Raw genomic sequence first — 18233 nt, 5'->3', positions numbered from 1 at the left:
GAATTTGGGAAAGTGCAGATTCTAGCACTTGTGTTTGCTTGAGTCCCATCCGGGAATCAAACCTATACCCTTGGAGTCAGTCATGCACCTAATCGCCAACACACAAGTGACTGAGTGCGTTAGACGGCTGACAATGTGTCCTGGCGATTAGGTGTCTGGCTCTGAGGGTGTGGTAGCTTAATGCCTACAATTTCTCCTCATGTACCAACCGTACAAACTAAGCTTCACCTCCATCAGTCGTTACTACAGTTTCTTTTTCCACGCCAGCTGTACGTACTGCAGGTACTTCACATTCACCATCTGTCCTTACTACAGTTTCTCCCATACACCATCTGTACGTACTACAGTTAGTTCCCATACAACATCTCTACTTAGTACAGTTACTCCCATACGACAGTTTCTTCACATACACCACTTGTGGTTACTGTAGTTTCTTCTCCTGCACTAGCAAATCTTACTCCTATACCAGCTCTATCTACTTCAGTTTCTTCTCTTATAACAGGTGTACTCTTATACCTGCTGGAAAGCATTTAAGCGAATGTGGCTTTGCTTAACATGCGTGTATGTAAAGTAAAGTAATCCCCATTTGCTAGCAGTTGAGCTTGGACGATCCAACTTCTGTAGGCGTTTAGGTCAAGAGACATTATACTGAATAAAATATCTATCATTTTATTCATCCCTCGCAATGAAGTTTTAACAAACACATAACTTTGATCTGCGTTGTTTGTTAATGGGTGTGGTTGACGACATGCCGCCTGTCACACTGTGACCATCCTGGTTGAAAAACAGATTGTCAACAGGCTCGTTTTAAATGGTGAATAGCATCAATTTAGCATCACTAGCTATTTCAGAAAGTAATTTACGATCCACTAATTCACCAAGCCCCTAATCCTTTAATTCCTTAATCTATCAACCCTTTATTCACTCAATCCAGTATTTGTTCCTGTCAGTATTACTTAAAATCCCTACACAAGCCGATATTTATCGACTACTGTCAGTTAAGATTTTGTGACTTAAAGACTTGTTCACTCCACGATTCCAGATACAACTTGACAAGTATGTGCACACTGAAGCTGTCACTCTTCAAACTGACAAACCTCTCTGTGTGAAAAGAACATTATCATTCTTAGTCTTTCAGTTTGGCCCTGAAATGGTAACAGTTCAAAATACGGACCCAAGGGCTATCATTAGTAGAAAGGCCCGGACTTATCCACGAGTGTTGCTAAAGAAGTCCTCAATGCTATCTTAATGTGCGTGCGTGCGTGGGTGCGTGCGTGTGAATCATGTACACAAGAAGTATGATTAACAGTTCAATGAAACTTTAACGTCGGGATTCAATATTTCTTCTTCATCACTATCCATTTCGTATTTACAAACAGTGTTTTGCAACATGGCCTGCTGCCTGAACAAATTCATAGGACGATGTCTGTTCTCTCTGGAGCTGATCCTGCAAACAGCGAAGGCGAGCTTCTAAATCTCTGTAGGTTCTTTCCCTTCGGTGGTGCAGGAGCTCCATGTTCCAGCTGGGCAATTCATCTTCTGTTCATGGCATCGATTTCCTATATAGCTAATGAACTCAAAGATGTTAGGGTGACTGTGTCTGATCCTCTGGTTTGAGTGAGTGGTTAAAACCTTCGAGATGATTATTCGTTTGTGGGTCATCTGTTTCCGAATGGTTCCTCACAGGGATAGGGATGTCTGCTAGTTGGTTCATGGCCTCCAGTCAGGTGTCTTGGACAAGTTCAGGAGCTCGAGGTTAAAGGGAAAGGCCAAAAAAGTCCTCATTCTGCTTGTATGTTATCACAAGTCCTGAGTCCTGAATTTCGTTTAACAAGCACTGCGCGTAATGAAAATAACAGCCTCTCACAGATCTGTTATGGAGCTCACCAAAGATAGCCTTGTGAACAATGTCCTCAGTGTCCACCTGGATAGTCAGAGGTTGAAGAGGTCTGCCACTTGTTTGTTGAACAGTGTCCTTCAGCACACGACAAAGTCTACAGTGTGTAGCTCGTTGACGATCAGGCAGAAACCTAATAGAATCATAGTATTGCCGGTAAGAGAGTGAATCACGTGCAAATGATGGCAAAGTCTTGAACACGAATAGAAAGTTCTATCCATAAAGAGGACATCCGCCTGCTGCAAGGTTGAGGGTGCTTCCTCTATAGAAAACACCAGCAACTTGTCACCGTCTCCGTCTTAAACAGCAAAGAAAGCGACGACCATCAGATGTAGTAGTCCAGTCCGATGTTTGGGCAATGCGGTCTTCCTTCTGTGTCTGCACAATGAGGACATTACACTGGGCATGTACAATAAGTTTACAAAGTTTTAACCTCCAAATATCAAAAGAAACAATGAATACAAGAGCCCACTTGGTTTCTAATCGTCATAGGTATTTGAAAGAGTAGACCATTCGTGACCAACTTATTCCGGGACAGCCCGAATAGCGATGGTGACCGTGTGGAAGGATTTAATATTGGCGCATGAACATCAGAACTACTTTAAACAGGAACGATAACTCTATTTCTGTTTGATGTTTGGATGGTACTTAATATCAATGAAGTACTAATAGGTTGTATTGCTGTGTTTGTTTTTGCTTATTTATTTTAAAGAATTAAACCTCCTTGATACAACTAAAAGAAGGACACAAACATATCTCTTAATGACAGATACTGAGGTAGTTATCAGATATTAACCTTATATTTCCAATGATATTTCTGAAGAGGACGTATTAATCACAGATGGTATTTGTTTTATTGAATATGCAAATGAAATATATATTTAAAAAATGCCTTTTACCAAAGCAGATACTCAAAAATAACTTATTTGGTCAAACTGAATATTCGAGTAAATTTGTTGTCATACCCCAAGTGGAATATTAACTGAATTCACTGAAAAATATGTAAATGACCAAAGAAGATATCATAAAATATTCACACAGATGGGAAATTTATGCCCAGTGTTAAAGATTACTTACATGTAGATTTAACATCAGTGTTTTGAAACGCACAGCGATGAATAAGTACTTTTCCGAAAACTGTTGGAAGCGCACGTACAATCACCAAAAACATCCCTTCAATATCATCCTAAAGACACTCACTTGGACCAGTGGGAGCCGTTATGTCAACAGATACTCGTGAGTGTATTTGAATCCCTCACAGTCAATTGCATGATTTTTATCAAATACCTCACATTTGACAGTTCAATTATGTTAGCTGCGTTCATTGTACTTTCAATATGGCGATATATTTTTTATGATTTTTTAAACAATAACATCATGACATAAACGAGTTAAGTAGTCGGGATTATTTTTTGAAAGCACCGCATCCATTAGTCCAATGCGTGTGTTCTGATTGGTTCGTTGTATTTTCGTACATAACAACCATGGAGTAGAGGACGAGTCTTCTTGGTGGTTACGGAAAGGAGCGACTGGTGACGAGTGAGACTAGACAAGCAGATAAAATGCAGGGGTGCTACATTATGTGTGTACATGTATTTGGATTAGGAGTCAAACTGGGAGTAGTCATAATGGGAGTACATGTCGGCATAATGGGAAGATACCCGATATACAGGAAGTTTAGGATGGTGAATTACACCAGTTGGGCGATTGTTACTTCCGATTGAATAAAAGCATACACTTTGTTGGAAAAATATTGGGTAATTAGGTTTGAGGGCCGCTTACCCTAAAACTTCAACTTTTTTTCATTTTCATTTTCAAGCCCTAGTTTCAGGAAGCCACTGGCCACAATTCAGAAAAGACATGCATGTCGGCGCAGGATACTGCTCCTTCAGTTTCAACCAATTAAGAAGGTCGATGCCCAAGGTGTTAATTACTTATCTGGTCCAACCCCGATTTTTTACCGACCGAAGCCATATTGCTAAACTAGTGCTGAGTGCGGCGTTAAACAACACCCAGTCAATATTTAGTTCAACTTTTTCTCACTATACTCAGTGCTTTCAGTAGTTTATTTGATGCATGAGCTCCAATTTCTATAATAATGTTGTAAGAATGTATTAAATGAAATACTGCAGTAAAATCTTCACATTGAAATGTATTTTTTCCACTAGTGTAATTTAGGTTTCATAAATTGTTGCATAGATTTGATGAATTAATAAAACATGGTTGTTGACTAGATTACTTATTTTGAAAGCTGTGTGGCTGTAACATCTTCACCTCTGATATAGGGGAATGGGTGGCTCAGATGCATAAAACATCATGGGTTTGAATTCAGGATATGCCAGCGCCACCTGTGTCCACTAGTCTCATTGTAGACCTATAAGAGTGAATGAGTTTAGTTTTACGCCGCTTTTAGCAATATTCCTTCAATATCACGGCTGGGGACACCAGAAAAAGGGCTTCACACATTGTAACCATATGGGAAATCGAACCCAGGTCTTCAGCGTGACGAGCGAATATTCTAAAAATGATGTTAGATTTATATCTCCTAGTACTTTTAGGTGCCTTAATATGCCAAGTAGAACCCTACGTGCTTGCACAGATGCATATTTTGCATGAGTCGACAGTGAAAGAATATTTGTAAAATATACTCCAAGGTATTTGTATGATGTAGTTGTCTCTGTGACATTGCCCTTATAATACCATATTTCCTTTTTTATAGTTTACCTCCCTTTTTGAATGCAATTATTTTTGCTTTATCCGTATTTACAGTCAGAAAATAATTTTGGCAATAGGTTTGTAATTCGTTTATTTGTTTCTGTAGGTCATTTATGGTGCTAGAAATGAGTACAATGTCATCTGCAAATAATAAGAGAAAAGGTGGAACATATCGGGATGCAACTGGATCCCATATGAGCAATTTCTCTCAATCTGGGCGGCTACCTCGTTCATGAACACTCAGTCATTGATGGCCAGGTGTTCTAAAATTCACTGCATTAACAAGGGATTAGGTCTTGTGGCGTACAAAAGAGCAATCATTTACCATCACCCACCAGTTATCTGCCCTTGTGGATATTTCCAAACTTTGAAATTTTGGGAAATCTCATATTTATGATGTCTAGTTGCTTATGGTGTCTATTTTCACTTTCACACGACAAATTTCGGATAAGCCAAAAAATATGTCATTGTCTGAATAGGTTAATGAGACTGATGGTAAAGTGACAAAGAGCAAAGCTTGCCTTTCTTTTTCTGGTCAGTCTAGTTGTGAATTATGCTCGTAAACAGTTAGAAGTCCAGCCCCACTCAACCAAGAAAAGTGAGTGAGTTTAGTTTTACGCTGCATTCTGTAATATTCCAGCCATATGGAGGCGGTCAGTAGTGAGTGAGTGATTTGAATTTTACGTCGCACACCGAAAATGTGTGTCGGGCAGTATTAACTGGGAATCACGACCTTATTGTCTAGGAAATATCTTTCAGAATTAACATATTATCATATAAAGAACACTTTTCCACGTACTGTATTTGTTATAACTATGTACTATGTGCTATGTCTTCATTATAACAGACATTTAGCGATACACTCATTGAAGTCATGTTCGATGGTGTTCTAACAGTGTGGCATCGATATACTTAATACAGTCATACTCGATGGTGTTCTAACCGTGTGGCAGTGGCAGACTCATTCCAGTCATACTCGATGGTGTTCTAACAGTGTTGCAGCGATAGACTCAACACAGTCATACTCGATGGTGTTCTAACAGTGTTGCAGCGATAGACTCTTTCCAGTCATACTCGATGGTGTTCTAACTGTGTGACAGTGACAGACTCTTTCCAGTCATACTCGATGATGTTCTAACAGTGTGGCAGTGACAGACTCAATACAGTCATACTCGATGATGTTCTAACAGTGTTGCAGCGATAGACTCAATACAGTCATACTCGATGGTGTTCTAACAGTGTGCCAGCGATAGACTCAATACAGTCATACTCGATGGTGTTCTAACAGTGTTGCAGCGATAGACTCAATACAGTCATACTCGATGGTGTTCTAACAGTGTGGCAGTGACAGACTCTTTCCAGTCATACTCGATGGTGTTCTAACTGTGTGACAGTGACAGACTCTTTCCAGTCATACTGGCTTTTAGACGTTACTCAAGAATTCAATATCCATGGAGTTTCCTACGTTAACTGGGGCGGTGGAGTAGCCCAGTTGTTAACGTGTCTGCTCGTCATGCCGAAGATCAGGGTTCAATTCCCTTCGAGTAGTATGTGTGAAGCCGATATCCCCGTGTCCCCGCGTCCCCCGTGGTAACACCAAACTCACTCACTCGCTCACTCTTACGGTAAAAAAAAATGTTCGATATCTATTATTTGCATAAGACCTCGCTTTGAGAGACCGTTATCGTAACATGCACTGGCGTAATCAGTAACCATTCACAACACACGATCACAGATATATATAGTACAGAACAACCTGTAAAACATCATCAGTATCAACAGTTTCTCAGCCAAACTGTGTCAACAAGAGCACCGACGAAGCAGCCTTTGGTGAGGTAGGTGAGTGTGATTGTAAATATGGAAAAACTTTGCCTTATATTTATGAAGGCTGTAAGTCTCAGATAATACCTTTGAACACCCCTCTCCTTACTAAATCGTTAAACCAAGCTTATACATAGCCAGTAAGATGTAATTAAGCGTTTTATGTTTGAGAAAGACACTTTGAACATTAAAGTCCTCGCCTTCAAAAGAAACGACCCATTGTGGTTCATACGCACAAAACCACACCACCTCTCCAAACGCTCTAGCTTTTCTTTTTATGTAGCTCCTTTTGTCATTATCATGCACCATTTCTCCATACGTTGTTGCCTTTCCGCAGGTTATCTGGTGGCTCCTGTTCGTATGTTGTAGCTTTGCTCTTTACGTTGTAGCTTACTGTCATTATGCTGTAGCTTTAACACCCTTTGTTGTAGCTTTACATGTTTGCTTTCTATCCCTATGGTATAACTTTTTAACTCTAATTGTAGGTTTTTGTCCTATTGTACTTCTTTACTGTAGATTCCTTTCTCTCCATCTTTTAGGCTACTGTCTTTAGGCTTTCGCTCCTATATATTACTTATGTTGTCGCTTTCATTCCCCTTCTCTGTCTGTTGTAGGATGTTCTTCTTTGCAGTTTTCTGTCCTGTTATGGTTTCCCCCTTACATAATGGATTTCTATCCTACACGTGAAATCTTTTCTGTCACTAGTGTAGCTTTCTCTGGTGTAACTATGCAACTGAGCTTGTCTCTTTGTCTCCTTATCGTACAGAGGTCGTATTCTCGAAACGGTCGTAGCCCTCAAAATATTTAACTTTTGTCGTAGGCAGTGTTTTAGGAATGGGCTTAAGAAATCCGTAGGGCTACGAACGTTTCGAGAATATCTAGCCAGCTTTTTTATTTTTGTTGAAGCTTTCTCTCCTCATGCTCGGAATTTGTCTCCACCTCTTGTATCTGTAATTACACCTTTCTCCCCTTATGCTGTAGCCTTTTATTGTTAAACTGACTCTCACAAAGGAAGAAGAATGCGCATTCATATGAAAACATGTGCATATCATACTGGTATCAGTGTATCCACGTAGCAGAACAAATAACGAAAAATGAACTGTGGAAAAATAACGCATGACGTTACATGGCCACCACCGCGGATTTCACGCTGTCTGTGAATCGGGTCCCTAATTCGTACGTCTTGGTGTAACGTGATGCGTGGCACCCCAGCCAATGTCCGTCTGTTTCACGCACTCAAACTCATTGTGTGATGTCTGACCACTACAACCCGTGAAGACTCGGGTTAGACTTGTCTTCAGCAACCCATGCGATTTGTAAGAGGCGATATATCGAACCCCAAGAGTGTATATTGTCTGGTTATAACTCGTACACAAACCACAAACAGAGAAACAAACAGCCAAAACATAATTGATAACTCCATTTCTGATATATAGAAATGTCCAGGTTAATATGAAAATGCCAGAAAGCCACAACTCATACATTAGCAGTTAACTCTCCACTCGTTACCATAACCACAGGATACCGAAGGGACACATATGATAAGGCGACATTGCCACAATGAGACATAATAAATTTGTCGCATGACTACGTTGTCGTTTTCTCGTCGCCCATTTCGATTACCGGTGCGCATGTGTAGAAAGTCAATTAGCCTACGCATGCGCAGAAAATGTTGTACTCTATTTCAGATTGCACTGGATTTACATGTGAAATTTTTCAAAGGCATTTAGAAGTTGGTGAGGTAATACTAGACACTATTATGGATGACAACTTCTTTAATTCTTTTAACACGACGTTTCAAGGCTAATTCTTGCCCCTTCGTCAGGTGGATAATGAGCATAGGTAACATTGCAGAATATATATAGGTATACGTGAAGCCAGAGAGGTAAGATGTATATACAAGCACATAAATGTAATTAGGTATGTACAATTAGGTATGTTTTAACAGTACATGGTTGTTTACACAACTGATAGATTGAGAGTCTATGAGTCCTTGTTGACACACCAGGCAGAGGGTAGGTACACGCCTTGATCTCTATTGATCTGAGGTTCTAATCTTCTGATGTTGATTGCTTCCCAAAGGTTGGGGTTGGTTTGGCCACTGCCACCTCTTCCATTTGCTCTAAGGATGTTTTTCAATGTCTCATCAGAATAAAAGGTCACATCAACACTGACAGTTTTTCTGAGGAGTCGACTGATTTGATGACTTATCTTGCCTTGGTATGGAATGTTGACTCGGATGGGTGCTGGTTCAGGCTTAGGGAGGCGGTCGTTCTGATGCTCTAGAGTTGTGGCTATGGTCTGGTCAACGAGTTGTTTTTGGGTATCCATTGAGGGTGATGAAAGTTCTCTTGAGGTGGTCAATTCGTCTTGGAGGTGGGCTAGGTCACAGATGGCTTTCGCACGTCTGGCTAGGGTGGAGAGTATGGCTTGCTTTATTTGTGGATGGTGGTTGGATAGGTAGTGGATATACTGGTCAGTGTGGATGGGCTTTCGATAGACAGTGGGAACGATTCTTTCAGATGAGTTGTCAAGGGATACGTCTAGGAATGGCAGCTTGTGTTGGGCTTCTACTTCCATCGTGAACTGGATGCGGGCGTGTTGTTTGTTAAGGTGGTCAAGGAGTTCTGCAGGGTTGTGGTTGGGACCAAGGATAGTGAAAGTGTCATCAACTTTTCTATACCAACATAACGGTTGGAATGGCGATTTAGATAGGGCAGATTCTTTAAAGCAGGTCATGAAGATTTCAGTTATCAGCGGAGAGAGAGGTGAGCCCATGGGTAGGCCATGGATCTTCTGTTAGATGTTGTTCTGCCATGTGAAGTACGAGATCTGGAAACAGCTAGACACAAGGTTGATGATACTGTCAATGGTGAGTTTGGTGTCAAGGGTGTCAATACAACTAGTTACCTCAGCACGGAGAACATCAAGAGCTTCAGGTAGAGGGATGTTTGTGAACAAATCAACAACATCATAGCTGACTATACGGCCAGATAACTTAGCGTCCAAGAGTTTTTGCACAAAGGAAGAGGAGTCACTGATGAAGGATTTACCTTCCTTCCCCAAAGGGGCAAGCAGTCTGGCAAAGAATTGGGCAGTGTTATAGAAGACAGACCCCGTGGAACACACAAGGATTCTCGTTTTTACAGGTTGTTTGTGAATCTTAACGGTTGCACGAGCACATGGAGATTGGCAGTTGATAGGACTTAACTTATTATACACAATTAATCTGGTTGCTGTCATGGAGAGTCTTGAGAGTTTTCTTGTGCTGGCGTTCAAGTTTGGCGGTGGGATCTTTGGGCAGGATCTTGTAAGTCGAAGTGTCACTGAGAGTTTTGTTCACAAGGTCATGGAAATCAGGAGTGTCCATGATAACGGCTGCCTTGCCCTTGTCTGCCTCGGTGATGGTGATATTCTTGTCGTTGCGGAGCTCGTTGATGGCTTTCCTCTCTTGTGGTGACAGGTTGCTGCGTTGCTTAGGAGACTGCTTGATGAGGTCTGCTATCTGGTGCCGGAGGTAGTCAATGTTGCCGTTGGGAGCCAGTTGTTGTAGGCCGCTCTCGATGCCGATGATGTACTCGTCAGTCTTGATGTTACTGCAGGTGGGGACGAACTTCAGGCCTTTACAGAGGAGGGATGTCTGGGCAGTGGTCAGTTGTTTGGAGCTCAGGTTGATGACAGTTTTCTTGGTGTAGGTTTCATGCCTGATGGTTTTGCCGATGGGTTTGTCTGCTGCTGGAGGTTGTTGAACTTCGTAGTCTGGCGTTGTTTAATCTTGTCATTGAGGGAAGCGTAGTCAGGGACTGGACTTTCTACAGGAGGTCAGGGCTGAGGTCTGGTGAAGGTTACTCTCCAGGGATGCTTTCTTCCGTCTGAGTTGTTGCACTTGGACCTTGAGTATTCTGCTACTGGCTTGATGTAGGATCTTGAAGATAAATGGGTTGTCGGTATGGATGGGAGATCGGCGTTTGAGTCCATTAGGTACGGTGTTGTCGTCTCTGCAGCGGAGTAGGAAGGTGTGGTGGTTCTTGGTCTTGACGATCTTAGAGTTGACAGAGGAGTTGAAGTTGAGGAGTCGGACTGCTTCATCTGTAGATTTACATATGGTTTTCAGGTATTGATGTCCTATTTCGGTTGCAGCTGCATCAGAAATGTGTGTTTTGATGGTTGTAAGAAGGGGATGTGCGGGAAGAACGCTGGTGGTGAGATGTGTTTATACAAGAACTTATTGACTTAAATCAAGCTATTTATTTCACTACTCCCGGTCTTTTGTACATACAGGTATAAAAATAAGTTGTAATAGACATAAAACAATGTATTTGGTTTGATTTTTCGTTTTCTTTAGAGTGTGTTTATATTATCGGTAACCGTACACCCAAAGCGGAAATTGGCCAGTATATATTATTACACGTTCTGCGCATGCGCACAGCGAGTCTGAAATTAATGTGAAACCAATGAATCGAGGCTGCTTCTTTTCACTTAATGCAAATCTGTTGTTGTTTGCTTTGAAAATTATTTCATATATTGTAAATATATGTGTCCAGTCGAGTCTGGTTTAGCAGCAAGACAAATTATTACCGCTACCATTTATTGAAAGCATAGTAATACAGAACTGAAAACTGAAAGCATAGTTGAGCACAACTTGGATCTGTTGAGGTCAATATGTTCCTGACGCGGAGTATTTCCCTTATGACTTTTTTAAAAGGGAGAGATGTTAAATGAACGTACCGCTGTAATAATCGCTGTTTATAATATTGCTGTTTACCATGTATTAAATAACTAGCTGCCCATCAATCACAGGGACTTGCATCGCTTGGAAACGGAAGGAAATATATAGTGGGAATGGCCAGTTATGGCCGACCAGTGAGTAGGATTGGTGAAAATGCTTGCTTGCTGTCGAGAAAATGACATGTAGATGTTGCAATAAGTTTTCCGACCCGCGGAATGCCGCAGCCGATCGAATCCAGCCCAACGCTGGTGCTGTCAACGTGACTGGAATGTTAAAAGGTGAGTTTTCGCTGTATTTGGTGCTCCATTACTTTGACAGGAACATGAAGTTAGAAAGGGATTCGGGATTCGGGATTCGAATCCCGAATCAGAATATTTTGTTCACATTCGGGATTCGAATCCCGAATCTGAATTTTTTGTCCAGATTCGGAGTTTTGAACATTACATTATGAATCCCGAATCCCGAATCTTCAGAAAATATTCAGATTCGAGATTCGAATCCCGAATCCCGAATCCGTTTCTAACTTCATGTTCCTTACTTTGACGTGAAATTGCGAAGGTAGCTGCTAACGATGATTCGAGGCGTATAATTTTTGAAATAATGATCCGATTGTGACCATTTATAGCTCATTTTGCAGGGAAATGATCTGGCTTTCGATCCGTTGGCCTCGACGGGACCTTAAAATAATTTACGCGGTGTTATGTAACTTTGATCGAGGAGGGGGTGGTTTCTTCGTCACATCCCTTTCCTTTTATATAGTACCAGGCTAGGTCTGCACACCTATATGTCTCTCGAACGCCCTTTCTAAGCGATACAAGTCCCTGTGCCATCATCATTTCTCTTTATTCTTGTCATCTATTCAAACTGTAAGTCTGAACTGGAGTTGCTGTTAGGTTTCCAATGGTCTGGTATTGATACATGTCATTAATTGTGAACACCAGTCATAAAACTCACTCCCAGATGTATTTATGGAACACTTTAGGAATATGACTTGTAGACAGGCTTAATGTAACAGTTGTGTTTATATTTTCAGTACACAATGGCCAACAATAGCGAGTCGCAACGATTACTTGAACGTCACGTCCACCAATCATCACCACCTGAACAGAGTCAAGAAGGTGAACAACAATTGTCCCCACAACAAGTAGGGTTTAATGAATATCGCCTGCATCTTGTAACCTGTTTCATGTTGTTATCTGTACGAGGTTTTACTCACACACTTCATCATGTATCCAAACATCAGGAAAGTAGAATCTAACTGTGCCGTTTCCTTTCCTACTTGTAGCTGAGAGGGAATCTAGAGCTTCAATCAGGAGGGGACCAAATGATCCTCCGAACACGGTAAGTACTTTGTATATATTAGATACAAAATATGTTCATTGGTGGAGACTACATTTTGCCAACATTACTATGACCAGTGTATGTTCAACCACCAAACAACTACTTTGGTAATTACCTTATTTGTCCAGTGTGTGTGTGTGTGTGTGTGTGTGTGTGTGTGTGTGTGTGTGTGTGTGTGTGTGTGTGTGTGTGTGTGTGTGTGTGTGTGTGTGTGTGTGTGTGTGTGTGTGTGTGTGTGTGTGTGTGTGTGTGTGTGTGTGTGTGTGTGTGTGTGTGTGTGTGTGTGTGTGTGTGTTATATGATATTTAAACAATATTTTCAGGAAGTAGACAATTTATGGTTGACTACAAAGAAAGCGGTAGAGGAACATCGCTGTAACATGTAACACACTTGGTTTTGTTACCATTATTGCGAAAATGACAACACATCCGACTGCGTAGCAAGATCTGGTGCAGCTCTGTCCTTCCTTGGAAATGGTAGCTTAATATTACTTATCCACCGCACGATGAGATACGAGACCAAAACGTGTATCAAGAATCTTTGTGAAAAGTATGAAGAAAGGCGGATTATGCATGTGGAAGAAGTTCTAAAGACGATCACTTCCCTATCACTACATCACAAAGATTCAGTATTGTCATGTTTGAATGATCATCGCAAAAATAGTCAAAACTTGGGTCTCCAAGGTGACCAATTTGATCCCGTCTCTACGATCGACCAATGCTACCGTCGGTGCTGCTCTAGTTTAAACTTCCTATGGTCGCGTGAGTTCTTGGAGGGTACTTGATGTCTGCAGGTTGGGTGTTATCAGGCAACGCCAGGGCAATTGCTGATCGTTTTCAACACAGGAAGCCCTCCACATTTTACAGTATGAGTTGGGGGAATCGCTAGCGTCTTTTTGATAAAGAGTTGTGTCCTTATCATTTACGCTTGCAAAAAAAAACTTAAAAGGCAAAACAGTGTAACATCAGATGTGTATTCAGCTTTGTGCTGAAACTTTCGACTACTGCTGCTCGGGAAGCAATGTATATATTTCACAACGGGTAATTAGTATGCGTGTCACGAATTAGTTCATATTGTAAATATTAAAACTCCCCCCACCCCTGGTCCGCAAGCGTTTTATCTAAGTGCAAGTTCTGTTTATTTGTTGTTTAACGCCGTCCTCAAATATATGACTTTCTGCAGATAATTAAAGCTTGGGGTGAGAATCCAATGACTGACATCATGAACTCGGGCGATTTGTGCGGTTGAGATGATGATGTTACACAGTACAATCAACTGAGACTCTAACCGATTTACGTATCACCTCTTACGGTAGGCACAGGGAGCCGGGGACAAAATCGAGCCTGGAATCTGGAGGCCAGAGGGTCTAAGGCTCCGCAATTTCCTGTGCAGAGTTCCTTGAACCCTCCAGAAACCTGTGATCGCGGGTTCGAATCTAGGTTCCGCCCTATTACATGTCTAGGTTTGTCGCAAAACACCCATGCTCGTGACTATCACGTCATCAACCTCTCAGGCCAGCATCGTCTTGGGTGTATATGCGATATGACAGGAATGGCTTTCAAAGCGATGCCAACTCACACTCTCACTCTCTCACTCACTTATTCAAAAGTTTCTAAACAGCTGCAGAGGAAGAGAATTTGGGTGAAAATGGGAAATGATTTCTCATATAGGTCTTAACAATATGGCATACTCGCGAGTGTGTTAATTTCTTTATTATCCATTTGTATCTAACTTTTTTATTTCTAAACAACAAAGTCCACGTAAAACGAAATCACCTGTTGTCGCTTGATTGAAAGGTCAAGGCACTATGGACGTAAACTCCCTGTGTAATGCTACTAAGTAAAGAGCGCTATATATTGACTAGCTACTCTCACACGAAGACAAAAATACAAACACATTTTTCAACTGAAAGTTAATCATTATCATCTTAAGTATATGTTTGAAACATTGTTAATGGGAAAGTTTTTCGTCGTCAGAAGCGACACTAAGACGACACCGAGCAACATGGCGACATTTTGTGGGCTCGGTCTCACTCACTGCCATAGAAGACTTAGTATATTAAGTTACGTTGGTTTCATATAAATATTAACACAATACCAGCACCTTCGTTTTGTTGGGATCTTATATACAACCACTCTGGGTATTTGAAAAGATTATTCCTTGCCTCTACAGAGACACTGTCAGTGCAAATACTCCATAACGTCCATCACTTTCCACACTCTAGACGGTCTAAACGTTAGAGTTTTAGATACCAACGACAGCTCTCACTGGGAAGCTGATCCATAAGTCTGGTGTCGATTTCGTGCTCCAAGACGTTTGCACCCTGGAATTGGAAGGCACCATCATATGGTATGAATACTGCTGAATGGGCGTTAAACAGCAAGCAAACAATGATCCTGAGCTTAATACAGCAACCTAAAAGCTGCTTAAGGCATTAAGAATTGAAAAGTAGATTACACTTTGTTTTGTGAACATGATAATATTATTCAATACTGTTTTTTTCAATGTATACTTATGTCTTCTATTTAAACTCTCTATGTCTATGCTTTTTGTGTAATCGGTATTGACTGAATTATCTATCCCTTTGTTTAACCCAGGCCAGATATATTATGTTGAGATAATATTGGTACCATATTTGAGGCCTGCTATCTATGGTATGATTAGTGAGGGGTCTATTGTACACCTACAGTTTGGTGATATGCAACTGTAAAATCTGCACTGTACTTGGCATATTGATTGAATCCTGAATATAGAATGATGCTGTTTTGAATAAAATTACACTAACGAAAATGTGACTTGTAGGTGGGCGGTATATGGGTATATTCCTAGTATTAGCTATCAGCTATCAGAGTGATACCATGTTTCATCAGTTCATCAGATCTATACTTCAGTTATGAGACCTAATTTGGCATTGGATTTCAGTTAACAACTACCTGCTTCGATTAGTTGAACTAAAGCATTGATGGGGGGAGGGAGGGAGGGATTAACTGTTTAACGCCGCTCTCGGCAATAGTCCAGTTATATGGCGGTTGTTTGTAAATAATCGAGTCTGGACAAGACAATCCAGAGATCAAAAGCATGAGCATCGTTCTACTCCTTTAACTGAAGAATGCGTAGGAACAGCAACGTCTGCCGACATGCTTGTCTTTTCGGAATTGTGGCAAATAGCCTTTTGGAACTTGAGCCAGCTGAAATCAGACAATGAATGAAACATTCGGGTTTGCTGATGTGAAACCAATCTATCCAGTATTATTCCAACGATTATTTGATTGAGTGCCAGTGATCCAGTTGGTGTAATTCACCATCTTAAACTTTCTGCTTGGTTAGGCGTGTAATATTTACCTACATTGATAAAATTTACAGGTATTTATTACTTACCATTACTTACATTAACATAAAGTACAGGCTGTCGCAGAAAATCTTTCTGAAGCACGTTCGACGTTCCACATTAGAATGATTGGTTCGTATTTTGAACTGATACGGCTGAATGCTGAACTAAACCAAAAAGAATAATATGTACAGTGTCCTTTTCGTGGCGTTTTGTTGGTTAGTGTCAGTTTCAGTCTGTACATGCATTCCAAGTTAGCTCGGGACAATTCGTCCACTGTTCGTGTTCGTGTTTCGATAATTATCTATTTAATTAGTCTCTTGATCTAATAATGACTTCATTGAATAAAGAGATGATGAAATAGGGAGTTTAAGGATTAAGTGTTTGATTGAATGCCGGTTTGAAAAAATTAATGACTTGAAGGATTAGCGGATTTCGAATTTATTTGGAATTTTCATGAGGGTTTGAAGGAATGGTGGCTTGAAGGGGGGATTAGGGAGCTGAAAGATTAGTGCTTATGGACACTTGACGGTTATGGGAAATCCGAGTAAGCCAACATAAGACACGAAGACAGAAAACCAATGTGGATGACGACCATGGGAAACAGTTCCCAGCTGCTGGAAAACTCAACACTTCTTTCCCCTCCCTCCCTGACTGGAAGTGAGTGAGTGAGTTGGTTTTACGCCGCTTTTAGCAACATTCCAGCAATATCACACCAGAAATGGGATTCACATATAATACCCACATGGGGAATCGAACCAGGGTTTTCGGCGTGACGAGAGAACGTTTCACCACTAGGCAACCCCCACCGTAGAATCATATGAAAGCAATATATAGAATACATGTGCAGATGTAGCTCTTGAAGGTTCCAAGTAATATCGAATGATAACGAAAATGTTTGCCGGAAGGAAATTGGTCGGGAGACGAGCAGGATGGAAGCGGAAATCTATGCCGAAATGGCAAAATCATGTGAAGAAGTAAAGGTCGTGGAATTGCCTTAACAAGGTTACAGAGACGAATGAAATGGTAACGCTGCCCATAAACCCATTTAGCCAAACATTGCTAAATATCATTTACATGTTTCGGATATGCCCAGTGAAACTTAGATCTTACAACCGTTGAAAGAAATTGTTTTTCACGAGGGTGCTTGCAATAACAGGCACCACGTAACCATACTTGTTGACACAATGCTTATCAACGGTAGTTACAAGCTTATTGTGACGAATGAGTCACATGACAGACGTTTTCCCAGAATAGCCTCCTGGCCAACACGCGTACCACCGGGTTTACAATTATGGTTTCATTTACTTAACATATAGATGGACTGATAGTTTTAACAATATTAGTGGCCTTAGTTCAGGAAGGTCACTTGCGCTTAAGTGTTTTCCATCTGTAATAGTTATCACTGGTACTTGAAGCATAACTGTAGTAACCGTAAGTTGCTGTACAAACTACAGCTGTTGCAGGAAAAACTGTAGTGACTACATTTTTTGCAGGAAAAGAACTACTACTGGTGTAGGTGCAATAGCTACAATTGTTGCAAAAGAAAAACATTTAGGAACTACAGCTGTTGCAGGAAAAGAAAAGCTGTGGCAACCGCAGCTGGCTCAGATGAATCTATTGCCAATACGGCTGGTGCATGAGAAGATGGAGAGAGTTGTTTGCAGGAGCTGATGCAGGAAACTCGTTTGATTGAAGATGGAAACTAATAAATACAATAGAAGTAGTCCAAGATATGAAACACTGTATTGGCTGAGAGAGGGAAAAGTCGTAACTTGTAAGAAAAAGGAAACTGTCGTAATTGCATCAGGTGAGGATGCAGAAATTATTGTTACTCATCCTTACGGTATATTTGTAACAAGTATCGACCGTTCACTAACGGCTTCGTTCTAAACGTTCAATTTGACCAGGCATTTCAAAAACAATTGAATTTTAAAGATCTGCGAATCCTTCAATCTCTAATCCTTCACAACTCTTTGTGTATATATGCTTTTACTGCCTTTTTTGTCAAGTAAGCCAGGAAAACATTTGCCAACTGATGACTTACCTACGTAGAAGTAAATATCAAAACACATTTAAACATTTTCAAAACAAAAAATCTTGGAAGTGAAAATACAGGATAGAAGAATATTCAGTGCATGAAAAACAGCTACCTAGGTCAGTTGGAATGAATGTACAGGCTGGTTGCAGATGAGGACCGGATTAGTCCATAGGTAAGATCATTTGACATTTGACTCACCTCTTCTAATTGACTTGTTATTGTTTCAGTGTAGGATTAATCTGTTAAGCGTTTCACGACGAATGTGTTCCAGGTCTCTTTCCATAGCCAACAGCTAAAAGCCAGTCTATCGAGACTTTTCCGTGTGTATGCGTGTGTGTGCGTGTGTGTGTGCGCGCGCGCG

At 40.9% G+C, this 18233-nt stretch overlaps 2 protein-coding genes across 2 annotated transcripts; both read right to left on the bottom strand.

The window, feature by feature from the left end:
• Nucleotides 1–8416: 8416 nt before the first annotated feature.
• LOC137298707 (uncharacterized) lies at nucleotides 8417–9013 on the bottom strand. The gene has a single exon (XM_067830988.1). The coding sequence runs from the start codon at nucleotides 9011–9013 to the stop codon at nucleotides 8417–8419; it is 597 nt and encodes a 198-aa protein (XP_067687089.1).
• Nucleotides 9014–9647: 634 nt separating this feature from the next.
• On the bottom strand, nucleotides 9648–12909 carry LOC137298706 (uncharacterized). The gene is made up of 3 exons (XM_067830986.1): nucleotides 12894–12909; nucleotides 10283–10522; nucleotides 9648–10192 (listed from the first exon to the last, which is right to left on the bottom strand). Exons 1-3 carry the CDS (start codon nucleotides 12907–12909, stop codon nucleotides 9648–9650), a joined length of 801 nt encoding a protein of 266 aa, XP_067687087.1.
• Nucleotides 12910–18233: the final 5324 nt, after the last annotated feature.

This window comes from Haliotis asinina, chromosome 10 (assembly GCF_037392515.1).
Source record: "Haliotis asinina isolate JCU_RB_2024 chromosome 10, JCU_Hal_asi_v2, whole genome shotgun sequence".
Lineage (NCBI taxonomy): Eukaryota > Metazoa > Mollusca > Gastropoda > Lepetellida > Haliotidae > Haliotis > Haliotis asinina.
The sequence above is the reverse complement of the archived record's forward strand: the minus strand, read 5'-3'. Positions and strand labels throughout refer to the sequence as shown.

Coding starts and splice junctions, on each gene's coding strand:
- LOC137298707 (XM_067830988.1), bottom strand. CDS start 9,013: ATGGAAGTAGAAGCCCAACACAAGCTGCCATTCCTAGACGTATCCCTT.
- LOC137298706 (XM_067830986.1), bottom strand. Junction 10,193..10,282: donor GAAGAAAGCATCCCTGGAGA/GTAACCTTCACC, acceptor AAACAACGCCAG/ACTACGAAGTTCAACAACCT.